The 22974-nt window shown below is 38.4% G+C and overlaps 2 protein-coding genes and 1 pseudogene across 7 annotated transcripts in view; all 3 read right to left on the reverse strand.

Moving 5' to 3' along the window:
• The window catches only part of LOC144661919 (uncharacterized), a 103515-nt gene that overhangs the window by 54301 nt on the left and 26240 nt on the right, over positions 1-22974 (reverse strand). The gene's annotated exons all lie outside the window — the stretch shown is intronic.
• On the reverse strand, positions 3206-15491 carry LOC144663228 (uncharacterized; annotated as a pseudogene). The gene is made up of 5 exons (XR_013572587.1): positions 15459-15491; positions 11555-11630; positions 9200-11482; positions 5444-6651; positions 3206-4581 (listed from the first exon to the last, which is right to left on the reverse strand). The product of XR_013572587.1 is annotated as an uncharacterized LOC144663228 (transcript).
• On the reverse strand, positions 16790-21487 carry LOC144661926 (uncharacterized). The gene is made up of 3 exons (XM_078522639.1): positions 19227-21487; positions 18988-19077; positions 16790-18313 (listed from the first exon to the last, which is right to left on the reverse strand). The coding sequence occupies exons 1-3, from the start codon at positions 21474-21476 to the stop codon at positions 18254-18256; spliced, it is 2400 nt and encodes a 799-aa protein (XP_078378765.1). The 5' UTR covers positions 21477-21487; the 3' UTR covers positions 16790-18253.

The raw sequence follows: 22974 nt of genomic DNA on the forward strand, positions 1-22974 counted from the left end.
TTTGCGTAAATCAAGAATGAAGTTTTTGTTATTTTCTTATAATTTCCTACAATTGGCAGTCGATATATTTTAACAAAAGCAAAAACTCTTTCGCCTTTAGTTAATGGGTTAAGATGGTGTAAGAGTAACTGCGCTCAAATAATACAAAACAATTTAAAAGCGCCTATTTTATATTAAAACAGGGTTTTTCTGAAAATTTCATTCTTCATTTACTTGAAAACGCTCTTACAGATTTTTCTAAAATTTCGTCAACAGTTTGTCAATCTACTAAACTTTAACATATCAAAAAATAAACACCAAGAGTCAATCTAGATTTCGAGAAAATCAAGCTTGTTTGAAACAAAAGAAAACGTCAATCGTTGCTATGGTAACCCTTGTGGCTAAGTGACGGGTAAAAAATTAAAATTTGGTCATATTTGATCATTATGGTGTATTTTGGCAAAAATCGAGCATTGGCTTCCTAGATAATTTTAATTTTCAAAACAACCACCCATCCGCTAAAGAAACTACATTGAGCCTCCTTAAGGTGAGCTGATTTTGCTCATCCCTTTAGTCACAAAGAGCACCGTATTCTGTTGGGCGCAGCACCTGCCCGTAGAGAACTGAACTCCTACAAGCAGCAATTAGCACATGCCTAGTCGATTAACCAATTATTGGCATGCTGTTATAACCTTGGACAAGCTATTTAACTGTGGTGTTTGTTCTACGATTTTGGTAAGGCCCCGAAAAGCTCTTGTAACTAAGAATATTAAAAGCGTTAGCATGTAACCAGTGATAAATTCGCGGTTCAGGGTAAAGAATAGATAACGCAAGCAAAGAAAACCAAAACTATTCTAATACAAGTTTTCTTTTTCTTAAATCAGTCCTGTATGTGTTCCAAGGCTAGATTATGAACAGTTGAACCTTGACACAAGGGTTAAGGTTGTATATCGAATGTTAATTAAGAGACACGCAAAAATGTGTTCACTGTTACGAATCGAAGTTTTGTTATACCGAATTTCTTTTTTACGTATTTTATTATAACTATAGCAAAGAGTATCGTTCATTTTATCTAGGAATTCGTTAAGTCTAGTTTATAATAAAGGATCATTCAGTCGAGCTTTTCACGACAAATTACGCCCTAATCCACCCTCCCTCCCCCCGCCACCTGCTAAATCCCCATGACTTGCGTGACGAACAAACGGATACGTGACTTCGTGCACTGCAAAGATAAGCGTCAACATTATTGTGCCATTTTAGCAGCGATCAGATGTATTATATTTGTGGACTATAAACCAAACAATACTTAACAAATGACAAAGCCGTCGAAGAAGATGCACTAGTGACGATATGCGCCGAAAGTTGATGAAAGATTCGTTGCAGGTTTTAGACCACTGAGTCTGTTGCACGTTGACAGTTGGCTCGGTGCAGACTTAAAACGAAGCTCAGATGCGACGAATGATAAGAGTCGTAATCATGCTAAAATGTCCTTCGAACCTACCTTTCACAGCAGATAAAGGTTAGAAAATTACATATTTTTTTTTCATATGCTTAATTTGGTCTTAAATGGGTTAGGACTTGTGCACGGAACAAAAATTATTTCTGACCCGTTACTTCAAAGTTGACCGTGGAAGGTCAAATATTTGCATATTTAACCGAATTCGAAAAGCTCTCACGTCGCTTTTGATCATTTGCCCGGAGAAATTTTTACAGGGATTTATACACCATTCTTCTAACATTCAACCACAAGCAGCGTAAACGATTTGAAGGTTTCGCACATGGTGAAAATTAATTTTATTTACCAAGTACTTTTACGGCAGTGAATTGTATGCCTTCGAAATAAAATTATTTTGTCTACAAAGAACAAGGCAATATTTCCCAAAATCATTTCAGTAGATGTTTAGAGATTGTTAACTATGGTTTGAGTGTTTAAAAGACGGTAGAGTTATTTGTTTTTGCACGCGAGGCTCTCAAACTCGTGCAAAAATCATGAACAATTTAGCGCCTCAAATGACGATTTTAACGGATTTTTGTTATTTGCATTTTTCTTTAAAATAAAAGGATATTCCATCGAAAGAACTATACAGTGATTTAAGTTATACCCTAGTCTATCTAACATAAAAGTATGAAAGAAATCGAAGTTCCACCCTCTTGCCGCGAAATCGAGAAATTGTCTGATTCTTAGAGACCGGCATTCTTAATACCAAATCAAAGTCTATACACTCTAAGGGCCTCTTCACATGAGCCCGGTTTATGGGCTGTCTCAGTTACCAGAACGGATTTTGACCTATGTTCATATGGAAAATTTTAGCCCGGTTGACGGGGATAAAATTCAAGAAACGAAGGCAAAATGGCGACACATAAAGTTGCATCTTTCGCGACTATCATAGCTTTATTGACCCATGTAACTTTATTAATAAAGCTAATTCGCATATTTCTGAAGTGGAAATAGATACAAGGCAAAATTAAACCATTTGGACCGTCCAATTACGAAATGGAAGCTATTTTCTCAAAAAAAGTTGCGTCCCGGCGACCGGGCTGGAGCGTTCATATGGGAAAATATTCTTCCCGGTTGTCGAGATCTCGGTTGCAGAAACCGAGATATCGGTAACCGGGCTGGCCCACCTTCTCATATGAACACATCCAAAATTTTACAAGAAAATAGGAGTGAGCCGAGATCTCGGTAACTGGGCCAGCCCGGTCAACCGGGATCATATGAAGAGGCCCTTAAAGGTCGAATCCTTTTATGCCGATTGATATCTTCCCAACAGAGGTATCCGTTCAGAGTCGCCGTTTAATACTCTACAGACAGATACTAATACTGTTCTCTAAAAACAAACAGCATTTATTATCATTGCCCGTAATATCGAACTTACATCAATCGTACTTCAACGATTTTTCCATAGGAAACAAATTCATAATACTACAAATTCAAACAGGCTAGACAAAATATAACAAAAATTATGATATTATTAAGAAGCGTAGATTGATATCTGGGATAGAAATTCTTTACCCCTTAACTGTCTAAGGCTAATATCTTTTAGATGGAAAATGACTAGGCGATATGTCAATCTAAAATTCAAATATATTTTCTTACAATTTTACACAATAAAAGTTGTCAACCGTACTTAAAACATTTAAAAAATATACATAATATATATAACAGAACAAATGATAGTATCTGCTCAAAAATAAACTTTTTTATTCCTTCCATTTTGCACGTCTAACAATTATTTTAATAGAAAAATTAAGCAATTTTTGCTTAGTGATACAACAATTTCAAATACATTTTATTTTATTACTATTTTACTCAGTAAAAGTTGCTACTTGTGCCTTTAAAATATCACTAGCATATTTAATCTTTAAACTGTTTAGGCCAAATTTCTAAGAACAACTATTTAGATACGCTAATTAAATTTGACCATAAAATAGAACTGCTTTGTAAACGCCCAAATTGTTTTATTTATAGATTCATAATGAAGGCAGTATTATTTTGGGCGACTCGCCACTCAATGTTCTCTAGCAAAATACTTTTTCGTTTAACTTTGCATGGAATAGCCATAACGAAAAAAAAACCTTTAAACGGGTTATGCAGCAACTATCTGACTTTTATCTATTGTTTCCTGGAAATACTTATAAAAATGTTGTTATTTGTAAAGCAGTTGCAAGTGGAATTAACTATTTTTTGTGATTACTTCCAAATTTCTATCAAACCGCCCTAATAACGTTGGACAGGCGAATTAAATGAAACCATTTACAAAAAATCATAATGCCTGACTTTGACAAAATATTATGTGTATAATTTAATGATCCTTCTGCGGCTGGTTACATTTTTAACCGCATCTTGATGCAATACACGAAGCAGTGACGACGAAGTACATTTTCCTACAAACTATAGCTATCGGGCAGTCAGCTATAGCTACTTTGACTCAAATCATAGTGTTTATTAAGTATTTATTATTTATTTATGAGATAGTATTTATTTACTCGTGACAACAACTGAATCAAAAGAGTCGCTCCAATTGATATCGATAAGCCAACTGACCATTCTACGGGGAACGACTAGAAAAGGCTACAATACAATACAATACAATGTTTAATGTGGTCATTACACTTAGCTATGGTTTCGATGCGTCCCGCAGATATGGTTAGCAAAATCTGCGGGAACGCACCAGCTAGTTTACAGCTAAGCCACAATAAAAATAAAACAAAAATAAAATAAAGTGAATAAAATTCTTCAAAGCTTTAAAGCTTTAAATATGTTCGACGCATTTCCTGATTAAAAATTTCTAGCTTAAAAATTTGTTAGAAAAAAAAGAAAAAAAAGTGAGCTAAAAGTTATAAAATATATACAATTATTTAATTAAAAATAAAGCTATTAGCTACTATTGAGAGGAAAACACCATTTCGTTGATTTTCACTTAAGCTTTGGAAGCCATTAGCCCATTACCCCTATTTTACCCTTTAAAGTATAGTATTTACGATGTCTTTCAGGCAAGAAAACGGTTGTCTCATCATGTGAAAACATTTCCATGAACCCTACATCAAAATTCATCACTCAGGCCCTGTTTTTGCACTGCATTCAGTCCCTTAGCTCGTCAACTAAGATTTAAAATAAAATAAATTATATGAAGAACCAGCTTACACAAACATTATTTCCGATAGTTTTCAATTATTCAAGCGAGTTTCGATTGACTGACGTCGTAAGACCAAACCCAATTGAATTAATCACTCCGCCCACAATGGACGCAGGCAACCTAGTGAACCAACCAAAACGCAAAGCGAAACACATGAAGCAAGCGCGAGGCGCGGGAAAACATGAGTTTATGAATCACTATTGGTTTTGATTTTATTTCTGAAAAGTTGATAAAAGTTTCTTAAAACAACCACCAAGGGCAGTTAAGCAAAATTAGAGGAAACGCTAAATCCTAAAAAACAAGATGACCCCATCTAGTGCGAGCAAGCAAGCAAGCGCTGTGAATTTAATGCAAACTGACTGCTTTGATGTATGAATTCAAAACAATTCCCTGCCTTTCAATACTGGTATCGAACACCTCGACATTAAAAAGCTCGTTAAGATGGACAAAGATAAAGTAAAAGCTGTTTTAATTCTACAAAATGTTGGAAATAAAAGACTGCCGGCGATTTCTCGCAAAAGGTTTGAATTGTACGTGAAGAACCAAACTCAGAACAGCAGTGATCAGCAATGCATATAATTGGAATTTTGATTGATCATTTTTTTCTTTCCGTTTTTCTAAATAAGATAATTACTGGGAACGAATGGGCAAACGCTTAGGGGGTCACACGTTTCGAATTCACCCCAAATGGATTTTTGTTCTTACATGGCAACACTTTTATTTATCTGAAGTAGCGCTAAAAAATCGTTTCCTAAAACTTTTCACTGAGTCTAAAGTACATGACACGTTCGTTAAACGTTTGTAGCCTTGAACAAGGATCTACTTACAGTAAGGTACAACTAATTCCCTTCATCTAAGTCCAGTGTAACGTCATCACCGATCAGTACAAATGGCGCCCAGTACTTCACTTCACTAAACTCGTCAGAATCTCTCATACACTTCATGGCTCGGTTCAGAGCTTCACCAGCACTCCTTCCTTCTGCTAGATGTTGGTAGAAACTCTTCATGAACTCTAGAGTGGCCTCGTCATCAATCGCCCACAAGGACACAAGAACAGAACGAGCACCGGCACCCAGAAAGGCCCGTGCAATGCCAACCACCCCCTCAGCCTTAATCTCACCACGACCACTATGACAGCAACTAAGCACAACCAGTCTTGCTCGTAACTGAACGCTCAACACATCCTTCATTGTTAAAAGGAAGTCTTCTTCATTAGGAATCTGGAATGTGCGTGAATTGTTTGGTGCCAAGGCAATTTCCCCTGTTTCCATACTCCCATGTGCTGCAATGTGTACTAAAGCAACTGAAGGGAGTCTTCTCAAGAGTTCATCTTTTGTTGCCTCCTTTCCGGTGAGGGGTGCAGTTTGGAGAATTTCCCCAATCATTTCTACTTCTGCTTTTGCACATGGCAGCTGCATCAGCCTTTCTCCCTGATAAAGAACTTCCTCTAAACACGGATCACCCACAAGCAACGCCCCAGACTTACTGTGGTGATCCGCTGAACAATTTCTAATTAATTTCAAGCTACTAAGGGACGTTATTACTCGGATTTTGAAAGCCTCGCACAGATATTTTGAATTGGAATCGAGGAATGCAGCATAAGGGGCCAAGCATAATGGTCCTTCAGGAACAAACACCAGTTCATTGCCATGAATCAAGTCTGAGATGGGGCCAATAATGACGTCAGACAATGTTCTCAAAGGATTGGTTTCAAAGTCCGTCGGTTGAGATATGGTTTGATCGCACCTCTTATTGGATGGATCTTCATCACTCATCCTGTGCAATGAACGATCTTCACATGTCACACCACCTCTCACACCAGATTTTCCATAAGCATTGTAAATTAAAGACTCGACCACAGTGGAAGCCACAACTTCCGAAATAATATCGCAAATTTTTTGTCTTCTCAATTGGATAATCCAGAAAATGATTTCTCTTTCATCAATTGCCATAAAGACTGTGTTCGATGGGAGGCAACTGAATGCGTCATAGGTTACTGTTTCTGTTTCGTGAGCTTTTTGTTTTTTGGTGGGAAATGGCATTTGATTTTAGATGATTTTTTTATTTTTGTGCGATAATGGCTTGATAAAATGCGATTTTATATATTAGCTAAAATGGTTTTATATACTTGTTAAAACAGTGGCTGTGATATGTCCATTTGTTCTCGGAGCGATTCCTGGTATATCCTTCTTGACGATTCTTCCGAAACAATGTTTTTGTACGCACCGCAACAGTGGTTTTTCGTTAACGCAAGTACTCTCGTTGAGTCGTGTTCAGATCGTCAAGATTCTGCTAAGTCTCACTTTCAGGTCAAAAATATTATTTTCGCGGCAAAAACGGATAAGAATTATCATGCTGATCTTAATTACGTGGATGGTAACAAATATGACTTAAATAATTCGAAGATTATTTAACAAAAGCCTATAAAAAGTACAGATAATAGTGATAATAGCTTAGTGAGCTCACTAAGAGAATAGTTATCGGTATAGATTGATAAAGAAAAAAACACGCATGTCTGCACTCAGGAAGCCTGTCATTCTCGTCAGGGGCACAGTGACAGACCAGTTAGAGAGTTCATGCATGATTATGAGGACGAACGTAGGGTGAAAGCGCGCGCGGGGAGACGTTATATTAATCTCGGTATCCGTTCTGTTCTGTAACGAACTGTTCAACGAAAAACCAACCCAGGGTAAATCTCTCTAACCACGTTTCAAACTGCTTGTTTTGTTTTTGGGGTGTGGAATTTCTTGTTTTGTTTTTGGGATGTGGCATTTCTTATTTGTGATAATGGTATTCGTTGCTAGAAAGGTACCAGGAGGATATTTACATTGTTTAGCTAGTGGTTAGACTGGATTTGACTTGGTTTAGCTAGTGGTTAGACTGTCAATGCTTAATAGTGATAGCCAATATAATGTGGTTAGACTGGACTGGACTATAAATGCTTAAAAGTGAGAGCCAATATAATATACACTGTACGTCTTATTTAGGATCGTGAGTCAATATATATATGCATACAGTTAATTTAAGAAATAAAGTCAATTTGAATGCCTTTTCTTGAGCTTGAGCGGTCTTCCCCTGGGTTTTTTCTTGAGCGGTCTTTCCCTGGGTTGTTCATACTTGGGGTGTCGTAAATATATTCTTCATTCTTGCGTTGATCCATCTATCCCAGTAGCCTGAGTCCCTGCATAGATTCATCCATTATTGCACATGCAGTGAATCTGTTTTTCTTGTGTGTTTCCTATTCTTTGGAATCATTTCAGTTTAAAGTGTTCTTTTATATTCCTTTTAATATGTCTTAATTCACTCTCTAAGTATCTGCTTCTCCTATTTCAGGTAAATAAAAGATGCTTGAGACTGGGAACTAGACGTGAGAAACTGAGAGCTTGACGTTCGAGAACTTTTTGAGGAGACAAGTATACATAAGTTTCTTCATTAATAGTTTCATCACTGATACATGATGTGGAGTTTCTTCACTAATAGGATCTATAATACTTGACAATCATTGAGTGATAGGTTCTTCACTGATACATGAAGTGGAGTTTCTTCACTAATAGGATCTATAATACTTGTCAATCATTGAGTAATAAGTTTTTCATTAATAGGATCTATATTTACTTTACAACCAAATTGAGTAATAAGCTTCTTATGAGACTAAATAATATGTTAACGCATACAGTTTGAAGACACACTAGTTACTAGTTTGAAAACACATTAGTTACCAGACATCCTATGATGCTCATGAAAAAGTCTCTTACGAAACAGTTCTTTGAAATAAGTATAGGAGCCGATTTTCTGTAACGAATATTATAGGTCTTTGAATACAACATGGGTCTTTGGAAACAATATAGGAATAAAAATAAATTTTTGTACAAATAAGTGTGCATTAAAAACGGAACTCTCATGAGTATTATAGGCCTCTCATAAGCACTATAGGTCTGTAACAGTAGATCTCTCTTAAAATTTTGAATATTGTTTAGATTGATAATTAATAGGCACACTGAATATTTTTTGAGTGATATTGCTTCGTTGAAAATTATTGAGCTCTTTTTTAAGGATTATTGAGTAACTTCAGAATTTTAAGGATTATTGAGTAACTTCAGAAAAACCTTTTGAGAGAATAATACGTTAAAGACATTTTAGGCTGTGATAAAAAGTTTATTTTATTTTATACAGGATTATTTATTAAATTTTACAAGAGATGATATGATCCTTAAATGAGTAGTAGTATATTTTTTAATAAAATTTATTTTATTTAACAAGAGATGATATGTTGAATTTTACAAGAGATAATTCAATAAAATTCCAGAAATAAAAATCTTTTGTCTGTGTAGGCTTGTACATGTATATGGGAGGGTAAGGTCATAATACCATCCTTAAAAAAATTTTAAAAGAAAGGCGGGAGGGGGGGCATAAGGTTGGGTCCTTGCATGTCGAGGTCAATCTGCCGTAGGGTTGAGTTTAACTTCTTATTTAGCAGTTTAATTTTGGCTGATAAGCCCTTGGCTTCAATGATGTTTTTTCTGAGCCTCTCTGTCCTTCTTCGCTCTTCCTCTTTTCCCAGGTGCTGCTCTATCTCATCGGCCGCCCGTACTTTAAATTCATAAGATCTTGCAGAGCTTGTGCACGTCCTTGCTCAGCGGCAAATAAAGCCTCAATTACCTCGCCTTGTTTAAGCAACAGACGCCATAAAGAAGTGTGCGCACAACTATACATATTGCGGTAACTAATTTTCCACTCGTCGTTTAAAAGAAGACGGTGCCTGACATCGTTGAAAGTTTTTACACTAGAATGATAGCAATCAAGAGTCTCGATTGGTAAGCCTTCTAATTCAAAGCTGTAACCAAGGTTATAAAAAGATTTAGTCTCTCTAGCTGTGTCTCCTACTTCTTTGGCAACATTAAGACGACGTTCATGGAACTCGATGACATGTGATAACAGTTGCCAAGGCCACCATATGCGCGTCCTACTGCAGCCCTGTCTCCTACTTCTTTAGCAATTTTTAGATCACGTTCGTGGCACTCGATAGCTTTTTTAAAATCTCGCAGATTAAGGTAGGCGATGCCAAGGTTAAAACATGCAAGGCCTTCTCGAGCCCTGTCTCCTATTTCTTTGGCATATTTAAGACCCCATTCGTTGTAATAGATGGCTTTTTTAAAATCTCCCAGATTGTGATAAGCATTGCCAAGGTTAATATGTGCACATTCTTCTCCTGTCGCATCTCCTACTTCTTTGGCAATTTTGAGGTGACGCTCATGGTACTGAATGGCTTTTTTGAAATATCCCAGACTGTCACAGGCGATGCCAAGGTTACCATATGCACTTCCTTCTCCAACCATGTCTCCTACTTCTTTGGCAATTCTTAGACGACGTTCATGGCACTCGATCGCTTTTTTGAAATCTCCCAGATTGCGATAAGCGATGCCAAGGTTACCATATGCACTTCCCTCTCCAGCCCTGTCTCCAACTTCTGTGGCAATTTTTAAATGACATTCATGACACTGGATGGTTTTTTTGAAATCTCCCAGACTGTGATAAGCGTTGCCAAGGTTACCTAATGCACGTCCTTCTCCAGCCGTGTCTCCTACTTCTTTGGCAAGATTTAGATGAAGTTTCTGGCAATCGACGGCTTTTTTGAAATCTCCCAGATCGCGATACGTGATGCCAAGGTTACCATATGCACGTCCTTCTCCAGCCGTGTCTCCTACTTCTTTGGCAATTTTTAGATGACATTCATGGTACTCGACAGCTTTTCTGTTATCTCCCAGTCTCTCAAAAGCGTTGCCAAGGTTACCATAAGCATTTCCTTCTCCAGCCGTATCTCCTACTTCTTTGGCTATTTTTAGATGACGTGCATGGTACTCGACGGCTTTTCGAAAATCTCCCAGACTGCAATAACCAATGCCAATGTTACCATAAGCACTTCCTTCTCCAGCCGTATCTCCTACTTCTTTGGCAATTTTTAGATCACTTTCATGGTACTCGATGGCTTTTTGGAAATCTCCTAGACTGTGAAAAGCGTTGCCAAGGTTACCATATGTATCTCTTACTGCAGCCGTGGCTCCTACTTCTTTGGCAATTTTTAGATGACGTTCATGGTACTCGATCGCTTTTTTAAAATCTCTCAGACTGCAATAGACGATGCCCAGGTTTCCATAAGCATTTCCTTCTCTAGCTGTGGTTCCTACTTCTTTGGCAATTTTTACATAACTTTCATAATATTCGATGGCTTTTTGGAAATCTCCGAGACTGTAATAAGCGTTGCCAAGATTAGCATATGCTTGTGCTTCTCCAGCCGTGTCACCTACTTCTTTTGCAATTTTTAGATGACTTTCATGGTATTTGATGGCTTTTTTGAAATCTCCCAGACTTTGATAAGCGTTGCCAAGGTTACCATATGCGACTCCTTCTCCAGCCGTGTCTTCTACTTCTTTGGAAATTTTTAGATGACGTTCATGGTATTCGATAGCTTTTTTGTAATCTCCCAGATTGCGATAGGCAATGCCGAGGTTAGCACATGCACATCGTTCTCCAGCCGTGTCTCCCACTTCTTTGGCAATTTTTTACATCTTGTTCATGGTACTCAATGGCTGTTGTGAAATCTCCCAGATTGTGATACGCCTTGCCAAGGTTACCATAAGCACATCCTTCTCTCGCTCTGTCTCCTACTTCTTTGGCTTTTTGTAAGGCACGTCCATGGTACTCAACAGCTTTTTGGAAATATCTTAGACTATAATAAGCGTTGCCAAGGTTACCACATGCAACTCCTTCTCCAGCAGTGTCTCCTACTTCTTTGGAAATTTTTAGATGACGTTCATGGTACTCGATGGCTTTATTGAAATCTCCCATACTGTGGTAAGCGTTGCCAAGATATTCAGAGTATTGTTTGAGGTACTGTGTTGAATTTTTTAAATCTGTTGCACAGTCGTGGGCGTCGGCATCATTTCCATACCGATTTCCTTCCTCAGTCTTATCGGTGACATCTTTAAAGTTTTTGGGAAGAGAGGTTTTGCTTTCCTATCAGACAGAAACAAGTGTTTAGTCATGAAATCATGAACATTTGCCGAAAATTATATAAAAAATACTCTGATATAGTTATCCTGTGTGTTATTAGGGCAATTTTGTGGACAATGTCGCATTCTTAATTGTCTTATTGTATTTAATGTTGTACATAGTTTTATCTCAATCTATTTTTAAAGTTTTGTTTTGTTATATTTCCGTTATTGTTATATTTTTGTGAGGGCCACAAGTTTATCAGTTTGATTACTGTCAGGTGTCACCCTCGTTAAATAAAGTCCTACTTACTTACTTACTTACTTACTTACTTACTTACAAAGCATGTTCTCAAGAGAACTAAGGCAAGGTGTTCCATTAACTTTCACCAAAACCTAAGGGGGTGGTCTATCTTCTGAGGCTTTGGCCATCACAAAATATTATTTTGTTCACATTTATTTCTAAACTGTGTGGCAATCATTGGATACCAGGTCACATTTTCGCGAGCTCCGGGTACAACAAAGCACAATACTTTTCCTTAAACCTATTAGGCAATTGGGCTAACAAGGCCTGCAAGCAAACAACAAAATTTAAAGAAATAGAAGCAAAAAAATGAATCCATTTGGAAATTTTAATGTGCAGAGCAGGGGAGTTTTTGTAGTTTTACAAGGCAAGACGTTCAGTGTTTATAGGTATATTATTCGTGGAATGCAAAATTTCTAAATTGGATCCATTTTTACTCGTGAATGTAATGCAACGAGTATGGTTATGGAAAGTGATATGCAAATTTTCACTCGGTCAGTCGGTCGGTCGGTCGATGGGCTGTTAATTTATGAATAATAATTTATGCATTAAATTATGGGCTGTTAACTTTAATTTATGAATAATAATTTATGCATTAAATTATAAATTAATTTTCCTTGTTTTTTTTTTTGAAACTTTTTGTTTCACACTTCTGAGGTTTGAACCGGCGACTCCTAACATCAACTATGGTTTTGAAGACCAAACCCCAAACCGCTCGACCACTTCGGCGAACTGATCAGTTGGGCTGAAAATTAGCATATAGATTTCTTTGTGTTGTTCTTACCCGCTGACCGATACCGTAGGTTCAAAGTTTAATGGCTTGTATGTATAAAAGCTTCTTCGAATGGCTCGATTTATAGCTCTTAAGAATTTCACATGACAAATAGAAGAAACCTACCTCCACTAAAAACCGAGCATGCGAGCACTTGTAGAAATGTGCGAGCACGAGCAAACGAGCACCCACTAAAATTTTGCGAGCATTGCGAGCACTGCGACATTTTGAGGGACCATTCTTGACTCCTACATGATATGATTTTTCTGGAAATCGTGGTAATTCACTCTAGTTTATATATAACAAAATGTAAATATTCACCAGTCAAATTAAGAGAAATAACGTAGTGCTGCGTCGTCTTTATAGATCAGTGACAGTTAATCAATTTTATTAGGCAAGTTAAATAATTAAACTTTTCCAACGTTTTCTGTACATTCTTGAAATCCTAATTTTCCCAGCGGTTTGGACATTTTTGTGTGGCCGGAACCTGTTAAACCAGTCTTGCGGGGTGCAGCTATCGTGTGATGTTACATGAACTTTTTTCACTCGTCAGGTATATTCCACTCAGCAGAATTGAACAACAAAATACGTTATTTATGTTTTATTTGAAAAGAGCCTACAATCTGAGAGTATAAGCCAATTTCTGACGTCTTTTCAATTGAACATTTTATTTCTCACGAACGACCAGATCAGATGTAATGATGCATCTGGATTAAAAATGCGTCAACAAGGGTTATTCATAAGTAATATTGAACACCTACCTCAGCTTAACAGAGAGAAAACCATGACTCACAAGCCTCGGTTATCTATGAAGAGAAGTTTCCAGTAATTACAACAGATTGTTGACACATAAGCTCACATTTATAAATGGACAGAACATCCATGCAACTTACCTCAGTGGCGCAGGAAGTTGAAATGTTTTTACAATTATTTATTATGTGTTTTCCTTATTCTATTATTGGTCATTAGATCACTGCACTGATATGGTTCGTGACCTCACAAGATTAATGATATTAAACAATGGAATATGAAATAGTCGCCTATATCGTACTTGCGTTAATTGATTGTTTCCATTGCACGTACAGGTATTTTGACTTAGGCCCCGTCCACACTAATCTGGAGTAAATTTACAAAATACGACGCCAATGGGTCCATGTGTTCTGCTAACGTATCAACATTGCTAAAGCAACTGTCTTCGGTTTTTCGGGTAACACAAGGTCATCAGTCACGCAATTTATGACGACATTTGAAACCTTCGTCCATGCAAAGAAACATGCCACCAAAAAGTTGTTAAAGGTCTGTTTATCGCGTATGAAGTGCAAACGTGCAAAAAACATTTAAATAACCTTTTTGCGATCGCTCTTTATACTTTTACTTGCACGTACACAAATTGGGGTCTTCGGATGATTATATTTGACGATCGTCGTTCGATCATGCGATAAGCTGTGCATGGCTCGTTCGTGCAAGAAGTACAGACGCCCTAAACTTATTTGAACGGAATACCTTTGGAACATTTGACTCAATTCATCATGTGAAAAACACTTTGACGCAAAGTTGAGTAGATCAGCTCTCGGATCGTGCGATAACACAGGAAGCAGAGGAGTTCAGAACTAATCAATTAAGTATCGACCGCTGACTGTTGCGACCGTGGTCTCTAAAGGCAGCGTAACGAAATAACGTGCCCACATAGAGGTCAATGTCACGCACGTGCGCAGTTCCCGACTTTTCTATACAAAGCAAATCTCTGGCTTTAATCTGTTCCTTTTATGGAAATTTGGTAATTGTTTTCCACTGAGTTTCCCAGCTTGAAATTTTCTTTCACCGTTCTATTTCTTTAACGTTTTCCTACAAAAGTCTTGCCCACTTTCGAGTCAAATTCTGAGAAAGTTCGAGGCGGCCAAAACCAGAAGTGACGTCAATTTTGGTGTTTGACCGCTGTGAATAACGTGCCTCGCTCGAAAAACTTCGCTTTCCAAAGTCACGTTCACAAAAGACAGCGGTTGATACTTTTCAAAATAATGGCGCTCGACGTATTTTTGTTGATTAGTTCTAACTGAACTTTTCTGCTTCCTGTGTGAGGTGCCAGGGCACCTAGTTGTTACACACATTCCATTCTCTTCCTATTGCAATACGTTCTGCTTGGCGTTATGCCAAATGGCATAATGTCAGCAGAATACAAAAATAGGTATCTAAAGGGGACATATGCGTGGGGGCAATGTTTATCAACTTTGGTTTGCAAAGTGTATTTATTTACAAACTTTACTTCACTGATCTAAGTATACATATGCCGCAAAACATTTATTCGTTTTCCAATTTATCCGGATTGATGTGGACGGGACATACTCCGGATAAATTTGAAAACGCATCTTTTTTTCATTTTGCCTTCGGTTCGGCCAACTTCTCGTCACAATCTAACAAATGGTCCTTGAAGACAATTGAAACAAGCAATCTCAATAAACAACCTGCTTGCGAAACATTTTGACCGTTGAATTAAGAATTGAAAGAGCAGTTGGCGAAGTATCCACCAGAGTTTCGATCATACTGAATGTGCAGAACTGTGGTGAAAACTGGATGTTTTCTTGCACAAAGACGTTTTCCTGAATATTTAAGAAGATCTTTGTTAAATAACTCTTGATGTTGCTGTCGATAAATCTGCGGTATTCATTTAAGCTGATGCCGGGCGAAGAGCGACTTGACGGTAAGCAAATGTTTATCGTTTTTCTCGAGTTGTGTGGACATTGTGCTGCAAAATTGCGAAATATGTATTCTTCTCTTACTTTGAAGACCATTAGTTCAAATTTCGTAGCCATTTTTGTTTCTTCTGGTTCAGCATCTCATTGTATTCTTGATATTTACGACTCAGAAACGCCGGCGACAACGCGACTTTTCGTCGGCCATTTTTTTCTGTTTGGATCACACATTATGCACTTCGTAGAAAGTGATTAATGCTCGTTAGCCCGAGATAGCGAACCAATCAGATTGCTTGAAACACCAAGATCACTGAGTGTATAATAATTATCTCCAAGAATCTGATTTAGCTTTGTATTGTAAGGGAAAGGTAATGAATTTCTTTATAATTATGACCTTTTTAAACTACTGAAAAGTAGTTTAATGTAGGGTAAACGTGTAAAGTGTTGTAAACTACTTGCAGAACGCTGTAAAAAATTAAAAAAAAAACATAATTACATCTTTCCCTTAGCAGTCAAGTTTCAGTAGGGACGCCTTCGGAAATCTCATTTAGACTTTTCTGACAATTGTGTGTCTTCGCGAATTGCAAGATAAATTGGACGTGTGTAGTGCGGCGCATACCATAAATGATTTAATAAACGCTCATTCCCAAATAAACGCCTCAAATCTAATAAACGCCCCCCTTAAGGTGTGAGGTTTGTATTATACGCCCCCTCTTATAAACGCTTGCTGTCTAATAGACGCCCCCCTCCCCCCTCTAATAATCACCTCAAGAGCCAAGGTAACGCTCCATAAAGTAAAATCACGCAATTAAGTTTCTTGCTTGACACGGACATGAAAGAGGCCAACGATGCCAGCATGGTTGATTCCGGTGACGATGAAGACCGCGAAATCGAACTGTTAACGACATTCGGGCTTTGCATAAGCGCAGAATTAGATTAATCTCCTACTCACAAACTCTGTTTTCTATCTTACTCCGCAAACAAACTACGCGTCTAATTTGTTTTGATGAAGTTCTTACAGTTGAGGTGAAATTAACGCCTTAAACTCATATCTATTTAACGTCCCTCCTAGGGCCCCTAAAATGTAATAGACGCCCTGGGCGTTTATTAAATCATTCACGGTAGGCAGGTTAAGTTTCTTACTTCTTGGAGATCCGGTTGAATGTAATTATTAGGACTCAAGATTAATGCGAAATATGAATTAAGCCTGAGTTAGCTAAATGTTTACAGGGTCGTACCTAGGATTTTTTGTCTGCGGGGGCAAACTCCGCTAAACTCCGCTGCGGGGGCAAACTCCAATGTAGCTTCAAGAAATTGCCTAGCAAAATCAAGCACTATGTTAGAAATGTAGTTTTCCTGGCGGGGGCAACTGCGCCCCGCTAGGTACGGCCCTGGTTAAAGAGATTTGATAAACACTGTTGAAACAAATGAATGCACAGTTTAATTTCTTCTTTGCCAGTTTTACATTCCAGAATAATTATCTCTTCAACAAATTTCTGCTTGGGTGAGCTTGTTTTTATTTCGTTTTAAAAATTTGTTTTTTTCCTCTACAGCATCTGAAGACAATAAGGGAATTTTTGCAAGGCTTGTCTTCACGTGATCTTCCAGGGTTTTTTCTTTTTTTCAAGTCAAAACTAAAAGTTGTTGGTGTATTTCTACTTGTTAAACTTTTGGTTTTGTTTTCCTTTTGCGTTTGACTTTTTTACGATTTAACTTTCTTGAATTGGTTTTTGTTGATTTTTTATCTTTTTTTGCTTGTTGGTCGGCAGTTAGTAGTTGGTGATTGGTACAGTTACTGGTTAGTGGTTAGTAGAGTTATTGGCTAGTCGTTAGTTAGTAGCAGTGTGGATTTGGGGATTTCAGGGTCGAGAAATAGTACAAGTCCGAGAAGTCAGGGAGTTTGGGTTAGGGTTAGTAGAGTTAGTAGTTAGTGGTTAATTGATGGTAGTTTGGGTTTGGGGAATTGCAGGGTTCAGGGATAAGTGTTGGAGGAGACAAGGAATTTGGGGTAGGGTTAGATCAGTTAGTGGTAAGTGATTGATTGGTGGTCATTTGGGTTTAGAAGATTGCAGTGTTCAGGAATAGCAAGGGTTGTAGAAGTCAGAAATTTGTGCGAAGGGGACATAAGTAGATACGGGGATGGGATAATGAGAGACATTCATGTACTGGGTTGAAAACTTGGTTTTGTGGGTTAGGGGAATTGAAAGGTTTGAAGATAGTTGGGGTAATGGGGTAATGTAAGGGTCTGGATAGCGGGCGTTATGTTAGTGGTAGGGAGGTTTGTGGATAGTGGGAAATTTGAGGGATAGGGAAAGTTGGGAAAAAGGTTGTTGGGGGAATGAAAGATTCTGGGGGGTTGCGGTAAAAAGAAGGTTTGGGTATTAGTGGGGTGTAACAGTAGCGGATATTGTGGTTAGTGAGTTTGGTTAAGAGGGTTAGTGGGTTAGTGGGTTAGTGAGTTAGTGGGTTAGTAGTTTAGGGTTAACTGGTAAGAGGGTTAGTGGGTTAGTAGTTTAGGTTTAACTGGTAAGAGGGTTAGTGGGTTAGTAGTTTAGGGTTAACTGGTAAGAGGGTTAGTGGGTTAGTAGTTTAAGTTTAACTGGTAAAAGGGTTAGTGGGTTAGTAGTTTAGGGTTAACAGGTAAGAGGGTTGGTGGGTTAAAGTTTACGTCAGGTTTTTTTTTTAATCGTGTTTTTCTTTTGAAATATTCTTGTTTTTTCTTCTGTTTTTTACTCATTTTAAATTATTTTTACCCGCTCACCAAGCAGAAAAATGTTGCTTATTTACAAATCATGTCGAAAATAAATAATAAAATAATAAAAGATAAAAACAAATGTTCATGGCTTGGGTGACATTTTGCCATAAACGAGGACGACCTGGTGTTATTGTCTTCTTGGTCGTAGCCTCCGCAAATAAGGGGCGTTTTGTTCCCGTTTCTGAGCCTGTAACATAATCGGTGAAAAGGCAATATAAGTTTGTATTTGCTTTAAACAGGCACAAATTATTTGTCATCGTAAAGAATAGAGCACGAAATTCCTGGTGTTGTAGTCTGGTCTTTGCCCATTGTACCGTTGTACTGTTGAAATGCCCATTTGTAATACAGATCTACGTTTAATAAAGAACTCAATTAGAAAGAATAAGTTGTCAAAGATTATGGGAAGATCCCCTTTGTTATTTTGACATAATTTGCTAGTGTAAATGTTGTGTAAATTAATAAAATGTTCTTGGTACAAATAATTGCTCGAAGAATTATCTGTTGTCAAGCAACTTTATGGAAAAACGAAAAGAAATGAAAAGGATTATACAGCATTCATAGTATCACCAAACATGTTTAGAATAAACACGTATATGCGAAACACTTTTACTCTAAACCTTACTGTAATTTCAATGTCCACGCAATTGCAAAGTTGTTCTTTCCAGATATGTGCTATTTATCATTATAAAGCTTATGCTTTATTACAGCACTAACATCAAATCTTTTTAATTACTTTTAAGTATTGAAACATGTTTCAGTTTGAAATCCAACTGACACTTCTTTCGGTCTAGTGCGAATGCAGTGAGTGATTGGTTAGTGAAAATAATAAAGAAAGGAAAAACATATTTCTTTCACGTATACCTCAGGACCAAAGGCTTCTCCGTTCCACACTGTCTTTACTCGTCCTCGACGAGCTCTGGTCGATTGAGACGGCTGTGCAGTGCTCGACTCCTGCAAAAAGCAATAAATTGATTTTATTCCCGGCCTTACAGTAATTTATAAGGTGGGTTTTTTGCCAGCATGTATTAACCAAGTGTCCAGTTATCATAAGGCAAGCTACGTCCCAAAAATACCAATAGCGATTACAAATTCATTCGTACCTGAGGTTGATGGACGCTGCTTTCCAGAGAAACAGAACCAACTGGATTCTGGCGCGTGGCACCAAACAGGAGTTGATACGCGGTCCTCAGGTAGTAACGGACATATCCTATGGTGTCAGGTGTGTCTACATCAGAGGCCTGGGCTCCAACAGACACAGGGAGTTCCTCATTCTTGATCTTGGCGCACATCGCCAATGCATTTTGAACTGAGTTCAACGCCATCTGCTCAGAATTGACAGGCATATCACATGGCACCTTAGAAGAAGCGGCAACATGACTAGATTCAGGTTGATTACTGTTATCCTCCACTGCTTCATTGTCACACAGTTTATCCTTGGAAATTGCAGAAACCACAGTTTTCTCAGAATTGTCATGCACATTATATGGCAGTTTGGAAGAAGCAGAGACGTGACTGGAGAAAGATTGATTACCGTTATCCTTCACTGCGTCATTGCCACACAGTTCATCCTTGGAAATTGCAGAAACCACAGTCTTCTCAGAATTAACATGCACATCACATGGCAGCTTAGAAGAAGCAGAGACGTGACTGGAGTCAGATTGATTACTGTTATCCTTCACTGCTTCATTGCCACACAGTTCATCCCTGGAAACTGCGGGAACAGTATCCTCTTCAGAATTGGTATTTACATAATGTGGCACCTTAGAAGAAGCAGAGACGTGACTGAGTTCAGATTGATGACTGTTATCCTCCATTGCTTCATTGCCACACAGTTCATCCTTTGGGTTTGCAGGAACCGTGTCCTCTTCAGAATTAACAGGCACATCACATTGCAGCTTAGAAGAAGCAGGGACGTGGTTGGATTCAGATTGATGACTGTTCTCCTTCACTGCTTCATTGCCACACAGTTCATCCCTGGAAACGGCGGAAGCAGCAGCCTCTTTAATGTTACACTGCCGTTTGGATTTACTTAATGGCTCAAGGAAATCTTCAGACTGACTGACAGACTTATCTACGTTCTGTTCTGAGGTTCTCTTCCGCTTTCTTTGCCTTCCATTTCTCGCCTGGGCTGGCTCGTAAACATCCAGTGAAGAAACCTTCCTGCATTCACTGAATTCATTCTCACCCCTGTTCCCGGATGGTTTGTCAGCTACAGATTCAGATGACTTATGCACATCCAGTGAAGAAAACTTATCAATCGGCATGCTGATAAAACTTGCAAACGACCGTTTCACTGCCAACAAATGGTCACTCACTTTACAAATTACACAACTACACTCACTAACTTCATTCTCGTCAATTTTATCACCATCTTCGTTGGCTATAGCTTGAGATGCTTGAGATGAGTCCTGTACATACAGTGAAGGAACCTTTTCCGTAGGCATGCTGGTGTTGGCAGTAGAGGATCCCGCCATTGCCAACGAATGGGCACTCATTTCACTATTATTACGGTTGACCTCACTGATGTCGTTTTCGCTCATTTGAAAGGTTTCTACTGTTGCTTCAAGATCAGATGACTCGTGTTCATTCGTTGAAGAAACCTTTTCAACGGGCATGCTGATGTAAGGTGGAAACGACAGCGTCACTTCCATCCAATAGTCACAAATTACACAATTACATTCACTGGTTTCATTCTCGCTAATGTTACCAGCATCTTCGGTAGCGACAGCTTGAGACTCGTGCACATCCTGCGAGGAAACCTTTGCAATAGACACGCTGACGTTAGAAGCAGGGGACCCTGTCACTGCCAACGAATGGTCATTCATTTTATCCTCAAGTGAGGGACCTGTTTCAGTGGGCATGTTAATGTTATCCTCACAAGACTCTTTTAATGCCAGTGAATGCTTGGAAGAAATTTGATCCTCAAAATCATTTCCCTCGGGATACTTTAAACCCATTTCATCATTGGAAATTGTAGGATTAGAAGACTCTTCAATGCTTAAAAGCCGTCTGATTTTTATTAATGGCTCAGTGAAATCTTCAGACAGCTCTTCATTGACGGAGTAACTATTCTTCAGCTGCACAGATTCGTCCACGCAGTTTTTACAGCTTCTCTTCCGTTTCCTTTCTCTGAAGGTTTCATCTTCAGATGACTTACGTACATCCAGCGGGGATACCTTTTCAATGGGCATACTGATGTTAATTGCCGAGGTCCCAGTAACTGACAAGGAAATGTCATTGCCTTTTCCAAAGTCATAAGGAACTTCATTTATTTCATTATCAAGGATGCTAAGGGCGTTTTCAGCGGCTACAACTTGTACATCCAGTGAGGAGACCTTTTCAATGGGCATGCTGATATTAACTCCAGACGGCCCTGTCTTTGCCAACGAATGGTTACTCCTTTCACCATTACCACAGGTGACTTTACTGATGTCGGCTTCGCTCGTGTGAAAGGTTTCTACAGCTGCTACACCTTCACATGACACGTATGCATCCAGCGGGGAAACCTCTCCAACAGGCATGCTGATTTTACCTGCAGAGAAAACTGTCATTAAATGATAGAGTAATATCATTGGAGCGTTCAGTTATTTTACTTTCACTATCCAATGTTAGTTGTTTCCCCTGGTTACGAAAGAAGCAGGTAAAAAATTGATAGGGAGAGGAAACCCTTTCACTAGGCATGCTGATGTTAACAATCGCATATGGCTTATTGCATCAACAGATGTATGTGGGCCACTTTTAAGTTTATTGTTATTCACTAAAGGCCAGTTGTGCACCCATTCCATGTGAAAGTAGTTATATGGCCAATACAGTGACTGACGAATTGACGCACCTTTATCCGCGAAACAGAAATAACTTTCTAACCCATTCTTTTTCCCGATTTGCGCGCATGCGCAGAGTAATCTTTCTGTAATTTCAGCCTATCAGATTTTTCAGACTTAATAATGACCTTTTGAATCGCGGACTCCCAGTGTTGGAGACATCCAGCGGTCTTGATCCTTGGTGGCGCAGGCCAGAAGGATCGTGGATTCTGGGGACGAGAATGTTTCTTACCCAAAATTAAAACCATCCCCACATTTGTACTTTTGCGTTTGCCGAGGCAAAACTGTCAAAAAGCGTGTTACTTGTGGAAAGATAGGCACGCCTTCACGCTAGTTCACTTAGGAATTACAATTCAAAGGAGTAATCTCACCCAAATATCCATTTTTCTTGAACCCTTAGCCTCCCAGCAACTTGAATGAAAAGTGATCCCCCCTGACTACCGTATTATCCAGGTTCTGCTTTCTTAGCCTTCGAAGCTTTTTAAGAAGTCAGGATTCTTCTGCATTTTCATTCATATTTTTTGTCAAATATGTAATTGAACTAAAACGCCATAGATTAACACACGCCACTAACTTAGGACATACCTCTTAATCCTTGCCAGCGCCTCACTGCAAAAGCTTCCTCAGCCTCCATAATGTTGTTACTCAGTGAAGCTTTTTCTATTGTTGCAATAGAACAATGCTGCAATAGAACACAAGCTTTTATGTATTACAAGAATCTTAGCATCTTCATCATAATAATAAAAATTTGTGCCACTTTCTCAAGCAATCAGAAGTGAAAACCACACCAAGCTTGACTTACTCGCACACATTTTTAAGGTGCAGCTCAATCCCTTAAAATAACTATACGGGTATGTGCCGTGCGACAGGGTTTTGATTTTTTTTTTTAATCCTGATCTAGAAAGCTATATCCATTTTAAAGAAGCTAAGTGCGGGAAAACGTGTGTTTGCTAGTCGCAATGGATTTAGTTTTACCTCTGATTGGCTTAATAGCACGTGTATTTTAACTCACCACTTGCTTTCTTAT

Source organism: Oculina patagonica, chromosome 8, assembly GCF_052425735.1.
Source record: "Oculina patagonica isolate OP01 chromosome 8, crgOcupat, whole genome shotgun sequence".
NCBI classification, from domain to species: domain Eukaryota; kingdom Metazoa; phylum Cnidaria; class Anthozoa; order Scleractinia; family Oculinidae; genus Oculina; species Oculina patagonica.